General features: G+C 38.9%; 1 protein-coding gene across 2 annotated transcripts in view; it reads right to left on the bottom strand.

The window, feature by feature from the left end:
- Window positions 1-684: 684 nt before the first annotated feature.
- The window catches only part of mtss1la (MTSS I-BAR domain containing 2a), a 60,530-nt gene continuing 37,992 nt past the window's right edge, over window positions 685-23,222 (bottom strand). Inside the window, exons 4-15 of one of the 2 annotated variants that reach the window (XM_020931092.2) lie at window positions 18,809-18,893; window positions 18,524-18,615; window positions 18,363-18,437; window positions 13,858-14,015; window positions 13,659-13,766; window positions 12,177-12,274; window positions 7,917-8,049; window positions 5,348-5,422; window positions 3,221-3,376; window positions 2,733-2,891; window positions 2,484-2,649; window positions 685-2,178 (exon numbers count right to left, since the gene is read on the bottom strand). In XM_020931092.2, the coding sequence (XP_020786751.1) occupies window positions 1,412-2,178; window positions 2,484-2,649; window positions 2,733-2,891; window positions 3,221-3,376; window positions 5,348-5,422; window positions 7,917-8,049; window positions 12,177-12,274; window positions 13,659-13,766; window positions 13,858-14,015; window positions 18,363-18,437; window positions 18,524-18,615; window positions 18,809-18,893 (2,072 nt within the window). In that variant the 3' untranslated portion in view covers window positions 685-1,411. The remainder of the gene's footprint in view (window positions 2,179-2,483; window positions 2,650-2,732; window positions 2,892-3,220; window positions 3,377-5,347; window positions 5,423-7,916; window positions 8,050-12,176; window positions 12,275-13,658; window positions 13,767-13,857; window positions 14,016-18,362; window positions 18,438-18,523; window positions 18,616-18,808; window positions 18,894-23,222) is intronic. The other variant, XM_020931093.2, reaches the window with a different exon arrangement.

Raw genomic sequence — 23,222 nt, 5'->3', positions numbered from 1 at the left:
TAAAACAAAATTACAAGCATAATTTCCTCTTATCAATTTTCGTTCAGCTTGTTTTTAGACAATAGAGGCAAAAAACTATGGAGTAATATGAATGGAAAAGACCTGAAATGAAAGACTCTGCATGGATAATGAGATGCATTGTTGGTCTGTCAATAAAAACAACAATCTAATGATGAAGCTTAATGATAATAAACTGGTGATGTGAGCTGTAATTTGGTGTGACAAACAATCAATAAAATGAATAATCATTAAAAAAAATAAAAATAAAAGCACCTGTGAAAACAATAACTAATATGACACGCTTTAAAACAGAATTTATTTTGTGGAAATACATCAATTCATGCAATCTACCAGTCAGTAAGTCTCAGATAGTAGTTCCACGTGTGTACATATTATTGCAAAGGCTTATAAAATGTGCAGTCTTTGGTTCAGGTCAAGTGGGAAAAAAATTAAATACAGGCCTGTGCTAGTGCCCATTTTAATCTTACATTGTGAAGTCTGTCCTAGAGCCTGTGATTTGTCCTTCCTCGGATCTCTTCTTCAGAATACTTATCATTCATGGCAACAACCTGCCACATGTATGAATGTATGAGCCATCAGGCGGGCCATCTTCCCACGGATCGCCTCAGTCTGGGTTTGAGCCCGAGCTGCTGCAGCAGGAGTGGATCTTTGTCGCCCCCTTGTTGTGAGCAGGTGAATTGTCTTTTCTGAAGGGCTATACTTATCTGTTCTATTCTAAACCAGATTTTCTTCCTTCCTTCAGCAGACTCTCACTGCATATTCATGGTGTCTGAATAAGAAAAGAAAAGCTTTGTGAATCGTGTACTTGAAAATGTGTGTTTAATTGCAGAATATATTGACGTACAGCACACAGCAATAAAACACTGCCATATTGCTTCTATACATTTAACAGCTCCTTTAGCTTATGAAACAAAACAGTATCATGGTACATGAACATAATAATAAGAAAAAGACATACACACAGGCTCACAGAGCACTCGTTACGTTCACTTTCAGGTGACTGACTTATGTAAAAATACACAGTTTTATAATAATCATAAGAGCAAAGACAAAGAGCATTCAATATCTACTTGTGATCACTGCATTTAAAAGACAAACTGGACACACAGTGAAGAGATGCACAGACACAAAACCATAGACATAAAAACAAAAGAAATAAAAGAGAAAGGGGAATTAAACCAAAAGCATGGATTACTTTGTATGTATGCATACATACATACATGACATGACAAAAGTCATTCTTCTTTGACTGGCCTTCATTCTCCATTTTAAAGTCTCTGTTCTTTGTGCCTTGTTCATCTGTTCTATTAGACGAGTGCTGTTGCTTTTTACAACCACGTTTCTGGGGCAATAGTTTTGGTTGCTTTTCTAAACATGTCTTTTCCCTGAGCTACCGCAGGATCATGGGGGCAGACCTGTCATCAGTCACTGTTTTACGGAGCCTGACGCCTCTCCGGATGGACACCAGCATGTCCACTTCGCCGTGGTCTGTGGAGGACACATCCTGTTCCCCTGAGCTGGGGAAAGGGAACTGCCCCTCGCCCAGGGCATGTGCACTAGCTGCCAACTCCCCTATCTTCTCCACCAGACTGTGGCGGTTGGCAGCAAAAAAGGGGTCTTCCTCTGCACTGTGGGCGACCATGCCAGAGGCTTCCTGAGAATAAACAGTCCTGTCAGCCCCGGCTCCTGCACCGCCCCAGGTGTTTTCTGGGAGACTCATTCTCTTTGGAGACCCCCTCATGTAGTCACACGTCGGGTCGTCACCGTACAGAAACTCATCACTGCCGGTGTGAAGGTGAGAGGGACTGGCATATCCCGGAGAGTCTGGCACTGTGGGCGTCTTCACGGGCACAATGGGAGGTCTGATGGGAATAGGGCCGGATGTTGATGGAGTCCTTCTCACCCCGGTTTTGGAGGAAGGTGTACGCCGTATGGTAGCTGTTCCTGAGGTGATGCTTCCTGAGCTGTGCCCTGTTGTGCCATTTTGTGTTTTACCGGCGGGCAGACCGGCTGTGCTGGCGGGCCTCTTGGTTTGAATCATGCGGCGGTAGCTCTGGGCAATGTTGCTGTGGCGTGGGATGGTGGAGGACTTGTCGAAGTCTGCCTGCCCTTCACCGTCAGCATCTCCATTGAGTGAGTAGCACTCATAATCAGAGCCTAAAGAGAGAGACACATGAGTATGTACTTTTTCTCCACCTCATAAAGCCAAACTGAAAACAGAGCGCTTTTCAAGAGTCAGTTTTGCCGCTCTTCAGTATAATTACATAATCATTTCTGTTCAGCAGCTTACTGAGTGCTACACTTTCCAAATTACACAAGCACATGAGAATTACATAAAAACAAAAGTGTCCACATTAAAATTCAGATCAGTAAATAAATAGACTCGCAGCCTAGTGAAGGCATCAACTGTGTGCCTGTGTGAGTGCGTGTATGTGTGTGTGTGATTGTCTGTGTGTGTGTACCTTGAGAGGGGATGGTGTCCTCAGAGCATGAGGGCGTGTTGGTCTGGGAGCTGTATCCGCTGGAATACTGCAGTGAGTCTCTGCTGCTCTTCTGCTGCTCCATGCTCAGGCCTCTGGTCAGGACCATGGCCAGAGTACTGGCTGCAGGAGACAGGGGCTCGCCATGCTAGAACAATACAGGTGCACTTAGGTTTAACATTTATTCAATACCTCTTAGGATTATTACTCTATTTCTATGAATTGCCTCACCTTAAGACTTCTTGTTCTGTGCAGATCATCTGGCTGCATCCCAGAATACCCCTGGGGGCTCGGAGGTGCTTCACACTCCCTCATCTTATCCACAGACTCTCTCCTTCGCTGAGGAGTGCTGGCCAAAGGCGGCTCACAGGAACTGGCTTTGGCCCAATCCTGTGCCAGCACAAACAGTGAGACAATGAACCTGCTCTTCAATGTTTAATGACAGCCGTTTGAGGAATCATCCATAACAGTACAGTTCATTTGGCTCATGGTGAAGTTAGGTGTGGAAGTTCAGTATGCACAGGCAGAAGCGTCATGTGTGAGTGTTGTAAGTTGGGACTAGTTTAGGACATCTTTATGAGAAAAGATGACAACAGTGAAGAGAGTGTGTTACACAATTATAAGTCAGTTAACATGTACGGAGCCATTGAAACAAAAGCAAAGAAGCAAAACAGAATTAAAAAAGCAAATTAAAAGTTAATCTGCAAATGAAAACAAACCTTCCAGCTAGGAACCTTTGATGTGGGTGAGGGGGTGTTGGATCCGGGGGAGTGGTTAAATGTGGGAGACGCAGGAAGTATGACAGACATAGGCCTGATGGTGCCAGTGTGAGAGAAAGCAGGGCGGAAGGTACCGAAGGATGAGCATGAGCCAAACTGTGGAATGGACAGACAGTGTGAGTCAGAGGCCACAACATCCACAAATAGTCTATATTAAACTGCAGCTGTCAAGAGGAACCAACCAGCCACTTCAACTAAACTATAACAAGGAGTACTGCAAATTATGTGTGAGTGTGTCCAGTTAAAGGGCCCATGTTACACCTTTTTCAGATCTATGTTATAATATTGTTTCCTCATCAAAAAAACATACTTATATTTGTGTTTTGTTTCATTCACACATGTTTAACACACAAACCACACATATTTAGGCTGAGCTTTTCTCTCAAACAGAAAACTTGTGATGTCATGTGGTAATACAGGAGGTGCTCCACTGTGTTTTTAAATTCCATACACCTTCACAAGAATCATGTGAATAACTTCAGCTCTGGAATTGCCAGTCTCTACTGAACTAAAGGTAAAAGGTCACTTATAAGGAGCAAAGATAACTAGAAAACTACCACAACATGACCTCACAAAGTGGACCAGAGCATTTTGAGCTTTAGATCATCATCATCATCTCTACTCTAGACTCATGGTCAATTTTTAAAACAGACAAGGACAGTGACATTACAAAACTGACAACTATACCAGTGTCTCCACATATTGGACTGATATCTTATTGCACTGAATCTCATATCTGTGAGTGACATTATTATTTCATTGTCAAATTTGTTCAAATAAAACTGTACATTAAAATTCTTAGTGCCGCTTGCAAAGTGTTCACTCGTGCAGTAAAAAACATCTCTGTCGCACTCGTCAAAAGCACCGCAAAGTGTCATTGTGGGCCACCTGCAGTCTTTGCAAACTAGCTTTTTTGTAATTACCATATTTTTCAGACTATAAGTCGCTCTTTTTTTCATGGTTTGGGTATTTCCTGCAACTTATACTCCGGTGCGACTTATATATAAAATTTTTTAATCTGACAGCCGTGAGAGGCTCTAGGCTTGTGTGTCAGTATCTGTTACTCCTTTGTCACTTCATCCTCTACTGCGCATGTCTCCTGCAGAAAGAGCCTCTGTCCTGCTGCAAGTAGTGAAATATTCAGCCAAAAATGGTAATCGAGCAGCAGAAAGAAAGTTTGGAGTGAGCAAGAAACTTGTGAGGGACTGGGGAAAAGGTGAAGATGGAGAACCACAGCTTTACAGTAACTTGGAGGGAGCAACATTCAACTTTCCTAGAAGTCACTGGATGGATGGACAAAGCCTGGACTTCAGTGACAACTGAAACAATCCTGTCGGGATTCAGAAAGGCCGGAAGAATATTAACTGGAACTGATGCTGAGTTTGACGACAGCTACACAGAAGAGGAAGCTCTGGAGGTCGCGAAATTTCTCAGAAGTGACACCGAAGATGAAGAATTGAATGGATTTAGTGATTTGGAGTGAGATGGAGAGTTTGGTAAACTTGTTCTGTTCTGTTGTTTATGTTATATTTATCTGAAGAACTGTTCATATGTGACGTTAACAGTCTGTTGTTCTCTCTTCTATTGTTATTACTATAACTTGACTTTCAGGGTGAAGTGTTCCTGGTCTCTGATTTTATAAAATAAATTTCCCCCAACTTATAGTCTTCATGTTTTTTTCTTCATTATGTATTTTTTGGCTGGTGCGACTTATACTCCAGAGCAATTTATAGTCAGAAAAATACGGTAATCCAGAGGTGGGCTGTGTTCAACGGTGTACAATATGATTTAAGCAATTTAAACAACTTTACATCCTTTGTACAAGAACCAAACTTACGCCTAAGAGTATTTGCCTGAGCATAGATCATCCTACACTGTCTATAGAGATGTAGACAGACTAGTAATAAATCTTACAGTAACGTATGAATGAAACACAACACAACTCCAGGTATGTATGTTTTTGATGAGGTAACAACATTATAACCTGTCTTAAAGCTCACAAGAGTAAATTTGGTGTAATATAGGACCTTCAAGTGGGCAGATTGAGAATATGCATGCATTACTAACCGCTGTGGGAGAGTTGCATTCGCTGACAGACTGGCAGGTTTCTGAGGCCTCCGAGGAGGCTGAGCTTGTTGATTTCTGGGGAAGGGAAAATGTAATATAAGAAACAACGTGAGGAGGATAATAACTGGAGGACAGGAGGAAGGAAAGAGACGGGGAACGAGTGTGACTTGGAGAAATGTTGATGAGGTTTAGAAAGAAAACGGAAGCTTTTTTTTATTCCTCCGAGGGGATCTACAGACCATAGCAGGATCAAAAATAAGGCAGCTTCTAAGATCATATATTCAGAAAAGAATCGTTGCATCAGTTGGTGTAGTGCTGAGTGTGCGCTGTACTCTGCAAACTGTTCAGACCAGAGAGTCCAGAGGGATCAAAAACCTCTGAGTACATTTCACAAGTGATGGAGTTCTGTAGCCAGCAGGCGTCTATACAAACGAGAAGTGCTCTGTATGAAAACAGCACGCATGACTGTGAAGGAAATGTTAACACGCGAGCGCAGAAATGGTGTTCAGTGATACAGTGATAGTCCCTCTGGAGTGGACATAAAATTAGAATACAAGCGAGCGGTACATCTGTGGCATGACTCAAGTAACTAGGGCTGAGCGGCCCCATAAAAAATGAATCACTTTTTTTTTCCCCTCTTATTGATCCATCACGAGTTTCTTTTCATTCGGTCTTATTAAAAGCACATAGCAGTGGCATATTCGATAAAAACATTTCTTGAACATGAAAAACACAGACTTTTGATCAGTGCGATTTAATGCAAAAAAGTCAAATTTCTTGCAAAAAGAAAATGAGGAGAAGTGGTGCATGAATACATTTTGGGGTAAAGGGTTCATCAAATGCTTTTCTCCCTGGAAATGTTATTACTTTGTCTGGAATGTTTCACAGTATGGCATTAAACTTTTCTATCTTCACAGAGACCAAACCAGGCCAAAATACAGGTCAGATCTGTGGAGAGGCAACCCATTCACAGTCAGAATACCTGTTTTACTAGGTATTTTTGAGCTTTAAAACCAGTTGTAATTGAATAAACGTAAGTTAAAGCTGTTTAATGTCACACTGTGGAACATTCCAGGTAAAACAATGACATATCCATAGAAACAAGCAGGTGTTGGACCCCTAACCAAAAAATTACACAGTGCACCTTCATATTTAAACATTTAAGTAGTTCAAAAAAGTTGGCGTTAATGTGTGTTTTTATCCTCAACAGCCAAGATGCAATAAAGGCTGCCTTGGTTTTTTTGTTTTGTGATTTTCCAGATGCATTTCTGAGAATTTATGAGTGAAACTTGATATTGATTTATTTTTGTATTTTATTACACAGCCCTACTCATCTACACTACCAGTAAAATGTTTGGACACACCTCTCAGTCGATGTTTTTTTTCTTTGTTTTTATTACTTTCTACATTTGCTATAGATACAGAAGACATCAAAGTAGAGTTACGTAACTTTTTTGTCTTTCCTACTAATTCCATATATCTTATGTCATATATTTGTACATATCTTCTGTATGTATGTAAAATGTAGTGTGTAGAGTGTGTCCAAACTTTTGACTCCTACAGCTCTGCACAGTGAGAGATAGAGGACTGCATTCATGCCATACTTCATACAACTGCGCAACAAGTTACACTTATGTAATAGATCATTACGGAAGCCGAGAGGGGTCACAACAAACGCAAACGCCGCAACAAATACAAATGCGACAACACAACAAAAAGCCACCACACACCAAAAAAAGCCACAACGGAAATAACCGCGGGACTCTATTTTACTGCAAACGCCGTAACAAATACAAACGCCACAACACAAACGCAAACGCCGCAACACATTAAAAAGTCACAACACATCAAAAAGCCACAACGGAAGTGACCGCGGGACTCTATTTTCCGACGAACCGATCAAGCGGCAAGTGAAGACGAAGAACTACAACGTGAAAAGTAAAGGAACGGAGAAGTTGGAAACGTAAGTAAAAGTAATTTATCGATTTATCATTATTCGTTTCACGTTGTAGTTCTTCTTCTTCACTTGCCGCTTGATCAGTCCCTGGTCACTTCAGTTGTGGCTTTCTGATGTGTTGTGGCTTTTTAATGTGTTGCGGCATTTGCGTTTGTGTTGTGGCGTTTGTATTTGTTGCGGCGTTTGCAGTAAAATAGAGTCCCGCGGTTATTTCCGTTGTGGCTTTTTTTTTTGGTTTGTTGTGGCTTTTTGTTGTGTTGTTGCACTTGCATTTGTTGCGGCGTTTGCATTTGCTGTGACCCGTCTCGGCTTCCGTAGATAATACTCCCTAAAACTATACAACAACTCACACTTATGTAACAGATAAACACTCCCTGCAACTGCTACTCCTTCTTATCCATCTTGTACATAGGTGAAAGAAATATTTGTATTGTATATTTCTATATTTGTCACCAGCCTCTTGTTATTTTTGCTACTTATTTTGAATGTTTTATTACCTTTTATATTTTTACTCTTTGTTATGATATTATATTGTGATGTGTGAGCTACTGTGTCCAAGTCTAGTGTATGTTTTCAGTAAAAACAGCATTAGATAGTTCAGGGCGGTGGTACCTGGCTGGTGATGTCCGAGGGCATGGGAGAGGGCGGTTTGGAGTGGGTGTTTGCATCCTGGGAGACAAAGCCGGAGTCGTGAGAGGAGACGCTGCTGAGGCGATGTGCACCGGCCGAGGGCATCTGGAGGAGACTGTCCGCAGAATACAAAACAAAGCGTTACTCCAAAGAGACAGGGATTAGGATCAAAATTTTACTTTTACTAAGAAGTTTGAAAGGGCTCATATTACGCTATTTTCTGTGTTATAATGTTTCTTCTTCAAAAACATACCTGGAGTTGTGTTTTGATTTATTGGAAAAGAGCACTTTGAGTTTTGGAGATGTAGACAGACTCAAACATGATTACTCAAACATGTGTGAATGAAACAAAACACAACTCTAGGTATGTTTTTGATGAAGTAACAAGAGTTTAACACGGTCTAAAGCTCACAAGAGTTCATTTTGCGTAATATAAATGTGTAAAAGAAAAAAATCTACATTAAATTTTGATATTTAAAGCTGTGAACATGTGGTTGGATTTTCTAAGTGATGCCATTTGGAACATCAAAGAGCATTAAAAATTATCCTGTCTTTGATTTCGTTTTTGCTCTGAACACTAACAGCTGCTTTGTGTATTTTTCCATGAGTCTTTTTCTGGTCATTTCCATTTTTACTCCCACACATTTTGAGATTTTGCGAATCCTTTCTTTTGCTCTGTTTTATGGCGTGTGCTGTGTGCTCCTCCCCCTCTCCCCGTGGAATAAATCTGACATTATCATTTTGCTTTAATCCTTGTCCTCTAGAATGGGGATTATGTCGGAATGAATAAACTGAAAAAGTACAACTTTTACTCCGCAAAGTTTTGTTCTGGTTTCAGATATAAATGCCCTATATTACGCAAAACTGACTCTTGTGAGATTAAAAATGCATTGTGTAACTTTTCTGGTGGAGGGTCCGTCAAATGTTTTTCTCCATGGAGATGTAATTGTTTTATCTGAAATGTTTCACAGTATGGCATTAAACCTTTCTATCATCTTGGAGAACAAACAGGCCAAGTTACAGGTTAGATCTGTGGAAATTCAATCTCGCTCACAGTCAGAATGCCTATTTCTCTAGATATGTTTGAGCTGTAATTGAATAAATGTAAGATAGAGCTGCTTAATGCCATTCTATAGAACAGGGGTCATCAAATTACGGCCTGCGGGCTGGCTCCGGCCCTCCACGGCCCTTTGACTGGCCCCTCCAGCCCCTCTGCCCCCAGCACTTGAACTGGCCCTATAGTCAGAGAGCCAAAGTCTCAAAAATGGGTTGAACCCGACATTGTCTGCCATACTTTTTATTTGTGTTTTTTTTCTGTTAACTGTAACCCTAAGGACCAATAATTGGAGGGTCTGCTCTTCCAGAAATATCGCGAAAAAAATTTGTGGCCATTTTAGTGTATGTAACCTTCATTTTTTGACAAAAACTTTTGAAAAATGAAAAATTTCCTGAAATCTTCAGTGGGTTGGGTAAGCTGTCAATAAATGCATTCCAGATGCAAAGAACACATGTGGTGACATCATTCAGAGAAAAAATAATTCTTAACCCTCTCCAGGCAGGCGTTGCAGATTTGCAACAGCTAAATTCCAAGTACCTACTTACTTTACTAGCTTTTTTTACTCAGGAGCCTTTTTTCCCATCCATGCTGATAAACGTGGACGATGCAGACTGTGCAAGAATGGCTACACACAAACGGCCTGCCAGAAGTGCAAAATACTTTTTTTGTTTACAAAGGATAAAAAAGTCAGGATTGTATATTACTACCCCATATTATAATTTTCCCCAAATATCAGATTTTTCCTGATACTAAAAATTCATTTGAGCCTGAGAGGGTTAAAACACATTTCTACATAATTCTGGCTCAATTTAATGCAAAAAAATAAGGCGTTTTTTTTTGTGCCAATATTTTCATCTTTACCAATTTTTTTTTACTTACTTTTTGATAAATAATAACACGTCTGCATCTTGTATTTTGCAGATTTTTTCAATTTAAAAAATGATATTTATATGAAGAATTTATATTAAAATAATTATATGACGTATTTACATTTGCTACCGAATTTTCATCACCTGACAACTCGAGATCAAACAGTGACAGTCGACACACGCGCAGAATTCTGTAGTGCAGCTAACGACAGCAAAATGGCTCATGTTAAAATATGAAAAGCTGACAGAGAATGCCGAGTTTTCAAAGAACAGGGGACGACCGATTATTTTTTTGTTCAGTGTAAGGACCATGCAGTTTGTCTGATATGTAAAGAAAGTGTGGCGGTTTTCCAAGAATATAATCTGCATCGTCATGGTCATATAATTCTGTTACACGGCCGACCCGACCCCAGCCCCACATCACAGTCAGGAGAGATAATGTGGCCCCCAGAGAAAAAAGTGTGGTGATCCCTGCTGAAGAATATTCCAAGCAGAGCAATGCCATATTTATAGAAACAAGCAGGTGACTGATCCTTACCCAAAATGTCACACAGTGCACCTTTAAAGCCATGTTAAAATGTTGTTACCTGTATGAAAATATAACTGGAGTTGTGTTTTGTTTCATTCACACATGTTTAAGTAATCCTTTATTATTAGTACTGTATTTTTCGGACTATAAATCGCTCCAGAGTATAAGTTGCACCAGCCAAAAAATGTGCAATGAAGAAGAAAAAAACATATAATATATAAGTCGCACGGGACTATAAGTCGCGCTTTTTGGGGGGAAATTTATTTTATAAAATCAGGGACCAGGAACTGACATTTTATCTTGAAATGCAAGTTATAGTAATAACGATAGAAAAAAGAACAACAGGCTGAATAGGTGTTCATATGTTAATGTAGCATATTAAGACTTCTTCAGATAATTAAAGCATAAACAACAGAACATAAGTTTACCAAACTCTCCATCTCACTCTGCCAGTCCCTCACAAGTTTCTCGCTCACTCCAAACTTTCTTTCTGCTGCTTGATTACCATTTTCTGCTGCATATTTCACTACATGCAGCAGGACAGTGGCTTTTTCTGCAGGAGATATTCGCAGAAAAGTGATGCACAAACCTAGAGCGCTCTCTCGGGGCTGTCAGTCTGAAAATTTTAATATATAAGTCGCACCAGAGTATAAGTCACAGGAAACACCCAAACCATGAAAAAAGTGCGACTTATAGTCCAAAAATACGGTATGTCTACATCTCCAAAGCTCATAAGCGTTAGTTTTAACAGCTACTTTTACCTTTTGTTTAGTGGAGATTGGAAATTCCAGGTCTGTTATTAGCCAAATAATTCTAGTGAAGGTGTAACGATTTGTATGTTAAGCATGTGTGAATGAAACAAAACACAAGTCCAGGTCTGTTTTTGATGAGGCAACAACATTATAACACAGATCATAAAACAGCGTAATATTGGCCCTTCAACACTAAGATAATAAAACAGGAAATTGTATACAGTCGATTGCGTACATATATAGTCTATAAGCAAAGTGAAGTTAATTTGTATGCTTCAAGGTGTCTAACTGTGATAAAGGCTGGCTCGGTTGGTTTAACTTTTCCTGCTGAGTCTACAGTTAAGGGTGAACTCCTGACCCACACGTGTAGATAAAATGTAAAATCACTATTAGCCCCATGAATAAGTCAGCGCTGGTGCACATGTTGGAGCATGGCTTTTAGGCTGTCATGTTCGACAACTTTGGACCTAATCTGGCGCTAAGAGGCTTGAAACTGCAAATCTGCCAAAAGTTCAGGAGAGGGGTAAGAGTGCATGTCAACAGTCACTTGAATCAGTGCGTACTATCGAGTAACGGCGTCAAATGTTCACTTTAGACTCGGGAGGTAAGATAAATAGAAATATCTCCCGTAATATTATCGAGAGCCATCATAATATATTGAATTACAAGTCTCTTTGCTTAAATTCATTGTTATGGTGCAGCAATAGCTAAAAACAGAAGGAACTACATAGACCATGATCCTTTGCTCCGTATCAGTGCAGACCACAGCTCACATGTTAGGAACTGGATTGGATAGGAAACTAATGGATAGGATAGGAAAATGTTCATATTAACCAACTCCACATGATTCTGGTGTTTTTATTTCGCTATTTTGTTTGTAAATCGACTCGGAACTCGCCTCCAAATTCGCCCTATTTGGATTATGACAGAGCCAAAGACTCGTCAAGGCAATTTAAAAGGAAAAAATTGCTACTTCACAATTGTGTGCCTCAAAAAATATGTAAACTCTCAACTGAAATGAACCAAAACACTCACCTGCACATGCTGCTTTTTCTGGAGCTTGTGCTGCTCGGTGAAGAGGGAGGAGTTTGGTAGGACCAGCTATAGTCCGAGCCTTTCAGGTCCCGGATCACCTTAAACATAAAAAAAAAAAAAAAAAAAACATTTAGGAAATTACATAAGGTTCAGGAACAAGGAGAATGCTGCACTAAGACCATCTAAGTTTGTTTTACTGTGAAGCTCAAACAAGAACTTATGCATGATATTTGGTAAAGTTGTAATGATGTATGGTCCCTGATCCTCTCCTTCTCTGTCCTGGATGACCCCTAGTCTGTCCCTTAGTCTTGAATGAGCTCTGGTCATACAGATGTGAACTTTATCTGCAAATTAGTCCAGGTTTAGTCGAGGTTTAGTTCAGGTTTAGTTCGGGTTTAGTCCAGGTTTAGTCATTGTTTAGTTGTGGTTTAGTCCAGGTTTAGTCATGATTTATGCCTGATTTATTCCAGGTTTATTCCAGGTTTAGTCCAGGTTTAGCCCTGGTTTAATCCTGGTTCAGTCCATGTTTGGTTCAGGTTTAGTCCTGGTTTAGTCCAGGTTCAGTCTAGGTTCAATTCAAGTTTAGTTGTGGTTTAGTCCAGGTTTAATCCTGGTTTAGTCCTGGTTTAGTTCAGGTTTAGTCCAGGTTTAGTCCTTGTTTAGTCGTGGTTTAATCCAGGTTTAGTCATGATTTATGCCTGATTTAGTCCAGGTTTAGCCCTGGTTTAGTCCTGGTTTGGTTCAGGGTTATTCCAGGCTTAGTCATGGTTTATTCCTGGTTTATTCCTGATTTAGTCCAGGTTTAGTCCAGGTTAGTCCTGGTTTAGCCCTGGTTTAGTTCAGGTTCAGTCCAGGTTTAGTTCAGGTTTAGTTCAGGTTTAATTGTGGTTTAGTCATGGTTTAGTTCAGGTTCAGTCCAGATTTAGTCCAGGTTTAGTTCAGGTTTAATTGTGGTTTAGTCCTGGTTTAGTCCTGGTTTAGCCCTGGTTTAGCCCTGGTTTAGTTCAGGGTTATTCCAGGTTTAGTCGTGGTTTGCTCCAGGTTCAGTCCAGGTTCAGTTATTCCAGTTTAGTCCACGGGAGTGGATCTCTTCTTCACTGTGGTTCTGCTTGAGGTTTCTCTTTTTATCTTTTTTATTTATGTTTTCTTTTGTATTTTTTCTTCACTAAAAGAGACGACCTAACCCCGAGCTCAGACTTCTTGCAGTGCAGCTCCAGTACGTTGCTGTAAGTATTCCGTATAATTAAAAGCATCGAGAGGAGCTCAGGGCGCGCACCGTACAGTCCAGTAAAGCCCACGGAGGTGCTGTAACGCTTTGGATTAATTCAGATGGGCTCTATTTTTGCCAGGAGCCCACCGCAGCCTTTTGCCTTAATAAATGAACAGTTAACGCATGTGGTCTTGAGCGTGCAGCCTTCAAAGACGGTGAGCTCTTTTTTTTTTTTTTTTTTTAACTATTGTACAATTGTAATGTCTCAATACCTGTTCACTTGCAGGAGGCAGTTTGTGTGGATCTTCAGTCAGTAGAGTCAAGTCGTCCACAATGGCCTGGAGGTGAGTTGTTTCACCCAGCATTGCAATCTCTACATTCTAAAAATCCAACAACAAAAAGCAATATTTCGTTACATTTGTACTTTTTTTTATTTTTTATAAAGTTGTACATTCTAAAACAAAACCTCACCACCACAGGCTGCAACAGGCTGATGAAAGCGCAGTACCGGCCCCTCTCCTCCAGCAGAGCCCTCCTGACCGCCTGCTTCTCCGTCTCCTCCATCAGTAAATAAAGGTCGTTCACGTCTTGCATAGCACTGTCCAGCTGGGGGCGCAGGTTTCCCCGGCCTTAACGCACATACCACAAAAAAAAAAAAAAAAACAGGGGAGGAAGAAGAGAGAGAGGGAGAGGGAACAGAGCGAAGGAATGTTCAGGAGAGAAGGAGGATTTGGACAGGAATGAAGGGAGGATGACGGAGTGGGTGATGGAGAAATAGAGCACAAATTTAGACATGATAAAAAATGTGAATAGTGATAAACGACTTGTAGCGGTCACAGCACTGTACAGATGGTCCGTGTAAAATGAAATGACGGGATGAAAGACAAGAGATCTTAAAATGGTAGAAGCTGAATGACAAAAAAGGGCAAAAGTTTGAAGAAATGCAGAGAAAATGGTAGTGGATGGATGCTTGTGCTGTTTCGACATTTTAGTATTTTATAAGATGGAAGTTAATTAAAGGTCCTATATTACACAAAATTGATTCTTCTTGAACTTTAAAATGTTATAATGTTGTTACCTCCTCAGAGTTGTATTTTGTTTCATTCACACATGTTTGAGTAACACTTTATTATTAGTCTGTTTATAAAATCCCTCAGTCGTCCAGGTAGGATCCATGGCAAAAGGAGAACTTCAGTTAGTCAAATAGACAAAAGTTAATTTGGTTCAAGACATTTCGCAGCTCATCCAAGCTGCTTCTTCAGTTCTGAAAGCTCAAAATGCTCTGTTCCACCTTGTAATATCATGAAGCAGTAGTTTTCAACACAACAGCTACCGTTTATCTTATTTTCAGATCGGCAAGTCCAAGGCGGAAATCATCCAAATGATTCTAGTGAAGGTGTACATATAGAGTTTACCTCTTTTCCCCTTGGACGCCTACTAGGAACAAACCATACATATATTACTAGGGCTACCCATAGAGCAGAATTGCATAAAAGAAAACGGACTTCCCCGAGTGATTATAAATGAGTTTCACACTCATGAACTTAATTGAAACACAGACATATTTGTATCTCTAGAAACCTTAGACTCTGAACAATTCACTTATGGATGTTTAAATGTGATTCAGCTCATTTACAGGGTTATAACAGCTCACTGAAAATGAGAGTTTATCTGGCCAGGTGCAAAATCGAAAACAATCGAAGATACAATCGTCACTACTTTGATTAACTTCGGCAAAAACGTATTCTTCAATCCTATTGGTCAGCCTAGAATGGGTTGTAGTGGCCCCCACCTATCGCAACCTCTGTTTACATGTGAAAAACCACAACGTTTCTAATGGTCGTCAAACCACGTCTTTAGTGATACAGCGGAGGTGTCGAAACACGTCATTAAAGATACAAGGGGGTTGTCAAATGTCGTCTTCATGGGGGAAAGAGTTAAAAACACAATGGAGCACTTCTTGCATTACCACATGACATCACAAGGTGGAACAAAGTGTTTTCCATTTGAGGGAAGAACTCAGTCTAAATATGCAGGTTTGTGTGTTAAAAATGCTTGAATGAAACAAAACACAACTCCAGGTCTGTTTGTGATGAGCACAGATAAAAAAAAAAAAAAAAGTGAATAATACAAGCCCTTTAAACTTTAACAAAAATCATTACTGCGGCTGCATAACAGGCTGCAAATGCCATGTAACAGCCTAAGTTAATAAGCAATTAAGCAAATAGTTTGAGAGTTTAAATAATTGAAACAAGAATTATCCAAACACCAAGACAGTAATGGGGGTCATTTGTATCTAGAGCGGGGCAATTAATCAAATTTGAGCACGAGGTTTAGTCTAATCGTCAAAGAGGGTCTTTTTAATGAAGAGGTTCGCAGCCAATCCTCTGTCATGTAATTTGGAGGAAGATTTTATTGTGTGTGTGTTTAAACCGCAATGAATAAAAATAATTAATCTTGTTTATGTCCATGAAATCAAAACTTAAAAGTTCTATATTGTGAAAAATTGACTCTTGTGAGCTTTAAGTCATGGTATAATGTTGTTACCTCCTCAAAAACATACCAGGAACGTTGTTTTGTTTCATTGATACATTTCTGAGTGCTTTTATTATTAGTCTGTCTATAACTCCAAAGCTCCACCTTGTGATGTCACGAAGCTGTAGTTTTCAAGTTCACACCTTTTACCTTTAGTTCAGCTGAAATAGGAAATTCCATGTTTGAAATGATCCAAATGATTCTAGTGAAGGTGTACGGAGTTTAAAAACACAGTGGCGCACTTCTTGTATTACGACGTCACATGGTGGAACCGATTTTTTTCTGTTTAAGAGAAGAACTCAGCCTAAATATGCAGAATTTACACTGAATTTAAACACGTGAATGAAACAAAACACAACTCAAGGTCTGTTTTTGAAGAGGAAACAACATTATAACGCAAATCAGAAAATAGCGTAATATGAGCACTTTACAATAAAAATAAACTGAATTAAATTGAAAATCAAAATTGACCAATATGAAGAAAAATCTTCAAACTTTTTACTATCGTCTCTAGTCTTAAATACTGTAAATATGACACAAAGATGACTGATGCTTTGGTGAATGAGATGCACGGTGAACAGTTAATAGTGAATACTTTAAACGTACCTAGAAGCTCTAACGTGAGATAAAAGGCCATAAGAAAACAAGAAAGAACAGCAGGAGCAGGCAGGGAGGGAGACAGGAGAGAGGGTTAGCCGCACAGCCCGTAATTACACCACAATGCGTTTGAGTGTGATTTGGCAGAGAACAGAGTGAACAATAACGAGCATTTCATTACATCAGTTAGTAGAAGCTTAAGTGAGGTCTGGCAGGCGGGCTGATTTATAAGTCATAAGTGGGACAGGAGGAGTTGAAGCGGTGCCAGGCGTTTATGCTTGATTAAAACGCCATTTCTGCGTCTGGGCTCTAGATGGCGCCATTTCAGTGGTGCAAAAGTGCATACAGTAGTCAAGCAGGGGTTATTAATGAACGCATGTAGTGTAGTTTTGTGTTCAAAGTGTAGTCGCAGTTGATACTTTGAAGCTGAGGGCGTCAACGTTCTCGAGGGGTGTGGTGCTAACTGTAGGCACTGCTCTGTCTGAACCTCTGTTACTCAAGACTTAAATCTGAGCTTTGTTTTAACACAACCTGACCATCAAAAAAATTAAAAACTACACCTAAACAGAACCATGAATAGGGCTGTGCAAAAATATTGAAATATCCATATATCGTATTGTTTAATGTGATGATATAGTATCGATATCATGGGCTGCTGTATCAATATATCGTATTTGTTGGTATATTTTACAAAATTATTTTGTTACAGCTACAGTTTTGTTGCTTGTTTAGTGGAAGGAAACTTGTTTATGTGACACATTTGACATTTTCTCTGTTCTGATGATTAAAATGTTTGTGTTTCATATCAACTTTGCACAAGAAGTGGTTTAACAAAGACTTTTAGTATCACAGCCATGATTTTTAAGCCTTTATTTTCATTGAACCGTATCGAACTGATTTGAAATATATCGTATTGAATCGAAAGCTCACTGTATTGAAATGTGTGTCGTATCATGGCAAGGTATGTATTGTATCTGCAACTTCTTCAGGGTCAGTTCGGAATTTTGGACATAGGGCCTCATTTCCTAGTGAGCCAGAGTGTTGGAGACGTGTGGAGACACTTTTTAAAATATTCCATCCAGTCCTTGTATTTGCAGAGGTCACTGGTGCTAGACTAGTGCATGTCAATGGCCATAGTTATCCTGCCCCTAAAAACAGTCTTACCTACTCCACAAAACACCCAAAGAAAATCTATTATTACACCAGACTGTCGATGTAAATGTCTGTGTTGATAGAATAATATTAGAAGTAAAACCAACCTTGAATTTGAAGGATTTTTGTCTGAGCAGCAGCAGTGAGTTGTACTTCCTGATAGAAAGTTTGGCAGCGGTGGACTGATATATGAGAAAATAGTCCCTCAACAGACGATGATTCATGCGATGCAAAGGTTAGTTTTACTTCAAACATTATTCTATCAACACAGACATTCACATCGACAGTCTGGCGTAATAATAGATTTTCTTTGGATGCTTTGTGGAGTGGGTAAGACTGTTTTTGGTGGTCAATGACATGCACTAGCCTCTGCAAATACAAGGACTGGATGGGATATTTTTAAAAAGCGTCTCCACTCGTCTCCAACACTCTGGCTCACTAGGAAATGAGGTTCTATGTCCAAAATTCCAAACCCAGCCCTAACCATGAACGCTCGTATTCATGACAGGCTCCTAAAAATATTCTAATTAAATCCATTTTGTATTTCTTTTTCTTGATTTTATGCCTTTTTTTTTTTTACATTTTTGTCAGTGTTTGCTAATGTGTGCACTGTGTCGCCGTGGTAACTGCTGAACATTCCACCGTAGAAATACATACACTACATACAGACGTATCAAACGACAAAATCTCACCTTTCCTGGCTTTTTTCTGGAGCTTTATCGTGTCTAAGGACTTCCTCTTGATTTCCTGACGAGACCTCTTGTATTCTATAAATGTAAAAGTGAAACCAGAGCTGTATTTCACAAACAGATCTTTTATTCTGAGATGGCAGGCTATTATTTTGTTGTTGTACCTTTGGCATGATCTTTGTCGAGCTGGTTGGCCGTCTTCTTCCACTCTTCCATTCGGTCCTGGAGTGGTGTAACTAGGCCTTCCATAAGAGCACTAGAGTCACAGGCAGAAAAATCAACAAAGAGGCGAGGGTCATAACAAACAGCCCTATATCTAAGAAACAAAACACTTGGAAACAGTGAGAGGGAGGCCGAGGGGTGGGGAGGGACCGTGGGATATAATGACGCTCTCAAGAGAAGAGAGGGGCGAAAATTGTGGAGAAAACAGAGAAACAGGTGATGCTTACTTGGTGAAGTGCCGTAATTTCGCTTCAATGCTTCGGTGGCGCATGCACATCCTGGTGAGGGCTGAGCCGATGTCCCTGGTGGCCCCTTGGAAAAAGAAAAAAGAAGAGAAAGAAGAGAGCTATTATTTTGAGCCCGAGAGAAAAACTTGACGATAACCGCCCTGATATAATTCCTATTGACAGTACTGAGAAGTAACTAAATACATGTACTGAGAATTAGAGATGTAACAATAACAGAAATATCGTGATATCGTATCATCAAACGTCACACAATAATATCGTGGACTGTCAGAATATATCAAATCTCAAGTTTCTTCGCTTAAATGCTTTGTTTTATAGAAAAAAACAGCTTATGAACATCGGAAACTACATATCCCATGATTCATTTCTGCCCAGACAACATGAAGAAATATATTTTTTACTTGAATTCTTGTGATTATGACGGGAATAATTCACACCAAAATCTTGTCAAGGTATTTTAAAGCAAAAAAGTGAGATGCATATCGTGATAATATCGTACTGAGATTTGGATATCGTTACATCCCTACTGTGAATATGTTTTCTGTACACTGTTCTTGTTTTAAATAAATAAAATAAACAAAAAATATAGTGTGAATATTGATTTTAAGTGGCTGTATTGTGATGTAGTTACACTTTAATTAGATTTTCCTTCTCTAATTAGACATTAAAGTTAAAAGTGCACAAAGGTGTAACATTTCTGGTAGGGGATCCGCTACAAACTTGTTTCCACGGAGATGATATGGCTCTGAAATGTATCACAGTATGGCATTAAACCTTTCCAACTTCATGGAGACCAGACAAGGTCAAGTTACAGGTCAGATCTATGGAGAAGCGACCCCGCTCACAGCTCACATTCCTCTTTTTAGAGCTATTTTTGAGCTATAAAACCAACATTTATTCAAGTTCAAGGTGTTTTATTTCTCAAAAATACTACAAATTGCATTCGTACAGTGAGTGAATGAGCTTCTCCACAGATCTGACTTGTAATGTGGAGACATTGCAGACTCTTCTCCATGGAAATAGATGAGTTTAATGCGATACTGTGAGGCATTATCGACGAAGCAATTACATTTCCATGAAGACAAGCAGGTGGCGGGCAAAATAAAGCCTTTTGTAAGACTATGTTGTATTTTTGTCACTATAATATAATACAACTTGGTGTTAATGTATACTAAATATCCAAAAACACTACTCTGATTGGACCATGTACGTTCAGTATTCTGAAACTAAACACATTTTCAAAGTATTCTCCCCATCTCTGCTTATTGAGCATTTGTAAGTGATAAGGATGGCACGAAAGCGATAATCCTCTCATGCCTTCTTTTCTACAGACAGACACTACGCTAACACAAAGCATGCCACAGTGTGCTCCAGATAAAAGGGCCCTGATTGGTTTGACATGTTCAGATCTGTTACAAACAGCTTGAGTGGAAGGTGGAGCTTTGTAAATAGGATGAATGATGACACCCCTGAATTGTAAATAAAATGTAAATACACACATGTACTGAGAAACTCTATAGTACACAACTCCTCAGCCCCACTTCTTTCCTTTTTTTTTTTTTTTTTACCTTATTTATTTAATATTTTATTTATTTATTATCTTCCTTTTCTTTTTTCTTTTATCTTATTTTGTTATGTCCTGTTATTTGCTTATCTATTTATTTATTTTTATTTTGTATTATTATATATATTTTGTATTATTTTATTGTATGTATTATTGCAATATAATCAATCTATAAAAAATAATAACTTAATTAATTAAAATAAATAAAAAAAATATATAAGTATAAACAAATAAATAAATAAATAAATAAAAAATATTAAATAATTAATAAAAAATAAATAAATAAATAAAAAAATCAATGTGACTTGGATATATTATGTGGGTTAGTCTTATTTTTTGGTTATGTCTTTTTATGTTTATCCTTTATTACTGTGCTGGGTGACCAAAATTATATATATATATATATATATATATATATATATATATATATATATATATATATATATATATATATATATATATAAACAGCTTGAGTGAGTTGAACGTGGTACTTTTCCTCTCAGCACAAGTGTAATTAAAGAGGGTCTTAAGTCCAAAGCCTGGGCCGGCCCACTGTCTCACTGATGGAGCTCAGAACAGTGTAATAAGTGGAGGCTCTGATCCTGGTGTAATCTGGGCCACAAAGAGCTAATCTCAGGGTCCCCAGCAACACACACAGACACATTTCCCAGCATGCATCACTCCTAGGCCTGTCACAATAAATACTACAGTATATCGACTTATTGTTCAGTATATGAAGGGTGGAACAATAACTTTTGAGGGTCAAAATTTATTGTCGGGGCCTTTTTCTTACACTAAAGGGACATTTTTGTTGTAGTTTTTTTCAGTACTATGATGAGATTTGACTCATTATACAAACTAACTACTTAAGAGTTGCATTTTATTACTTATTTTTTTATTTATTTATAGCACTGACTGTATAAAAAAGTGGACTAAGGGAGTGTAATGCCGCCAACAGCATTGGGCTCCAGTCAAATGAAGCTGACTGAGGCATGCTGTTATGGGACAAATTTGGAGCTGAGGTTCATATTAGGAAAAGGAATTAATTTATGGACAAAACAGCTAAATAAAAATACCAGGAGTGGGTTAATATGAACATTTAAGACCAAAATGACGAGGCTCGCAGTGCAGAGGAGCAACAATTTTTCAATACATGGTGAATTACAGCCAGTAAGTCTTTTTTTAAAACAATATTCTACATTTGTATTCTGTTGTATGGTTTGGTTTTGGTATTATTGTTATCGTCTATATTTAGTTCACCAATATAACACACTTCAAACAGCTATTGTGACAGGCCTAATCACTGGGTCCATGTGTTGTTGAAAAGGCACTGGGTTTGGTACACGTGTATGAACAGGTGGCGACGCTCACAGCCCCCACCTTTAAAGTTCTCTATCCCAGAGGAAAAAGGAGGGGAGCCTTGTAAGGGGATATCCCTCTATTCTTCCATGGCTGCTCTGCCTTTCCTGTGCTCTCTGTTTCCTAAACACCATTCATACAGAGGACAGACTCACACAGAGAGAGAGAGAGAGAGAGAGGCCTGCAGTCGACTATAAAGAGGGCAAAAATACAGTGTGGCATATGACGAGCCTGGTTGCACTAGGAGAGCTCCTATATTATGCAAAATTCACTCTTGAGAGCATTAAGCCACGCTATAATGTTGTTAACTCAGCAAAAACATATCTGGAGTTGTGTTTGTTTCATTCACATGTTTGAGTAACCCTTTATTACTAAGCTGTCTACATCTCCAAAGCTCAAAATGCTCAATTCTACCCTGTGATGTCATTAGGGGTGTGCAAAATTATTGAAATATCAGTATATCATATCGCCTAACGTGATAAAACAGTAATGATAACATGGGCTGCTCTATCGATATATCGCATATATTGAGTCTTTTTTGGTATATTTTAATTATTTTGTTACAGCGCTACAGTTTTGTTTGTTTAGAGCAGGGGTCTCCAACCCTTTTCTTCCAGTGAGCTACTTTCACAAAAAGAAAATGCGAAAGAGCTACAACTTGTAGTGGTCACAAGAAACTGATCTTAAGAAAGTCTTAGAATGAGAACAGTTCAATACCTATAAAATATAAACCTTTATTAATTTATTGGTGCACAAAGTTAGGCATCAAAATTACACATTTATAATAATAGTTCATCAGATTTGAGTCATTCAGTACAATATGTATAATTCAGAAATCCTTGGACGAGCTACTTGGAAGGAGGTGGAGAGCTACTGGTAACTCCCAAGCTACAGGTTGGAGACTCCTGGTTTAGAGGAAGGAAACTCATTTATGCGATACAATTGACATTTTCACTGTTTTGATGATTAAAATGTTTGTGTTTCATATTAACTTTGCACAAGAAGTGGTTTAACAAAGACTTTCAGTATCACAGCCATGATTTAGCCTTTATTTTTTTATTGAACAGTATCAAATCCATTTGAAATATATCATACTGAATCATATCGAATCATACGCTCACAGTATCGACTTATGTATCATATCTGCAACTTCTCAATGATACCCAGCCCTGGATGTCATGAAGTGGTAGTTTTGAAGTTAATAGCTACCTTTTACCTTTAATTCAGTACAGATCGGCAATTCCAGAGCTGCAATTATCCAAATAATTCTCGTGAAGGTGTATAGACTTTAAAAACACAGTGGAGCACTTCCTGTATTGAGTGTTTTCCATTTGAGAGAAGAAGTCAGCCTGGTTTTGTGTGTTAAACATGTGAATAAAACAAAAACACAACTCCAGGTTTACTGCGTTTTTGATGAGGAAACAGCATTACAGCACAGATCAGAAAATAGCGCAACATGGCCCTTCAAAG

Source organism: Boleophthalmus pectinirostris, unplaced genomic scaffold, assembly GCF_026225935.1.
Source record: "Boleophthalmus pectinirostris isolate CB_2022bp ecotype Guang Dong unplaced genomic scaffold, ASM2622593v1 HiC_scaffold_2, whole genome shotgun sequence".
Classification (NCBI taxonomy): domain Eukaryota; kingdom Metazoa; phylum Chordata; class Actinopteri; order Gobiiformes; family Gobiidae; genus Boleophthalmus; species Boleophthalmus pectinirostris.
The sequence above is the reverse complement of the archived record's forward strand: the minus strand, read 5'-3'. Positions and strand labels throughout refer to the sequence as shown.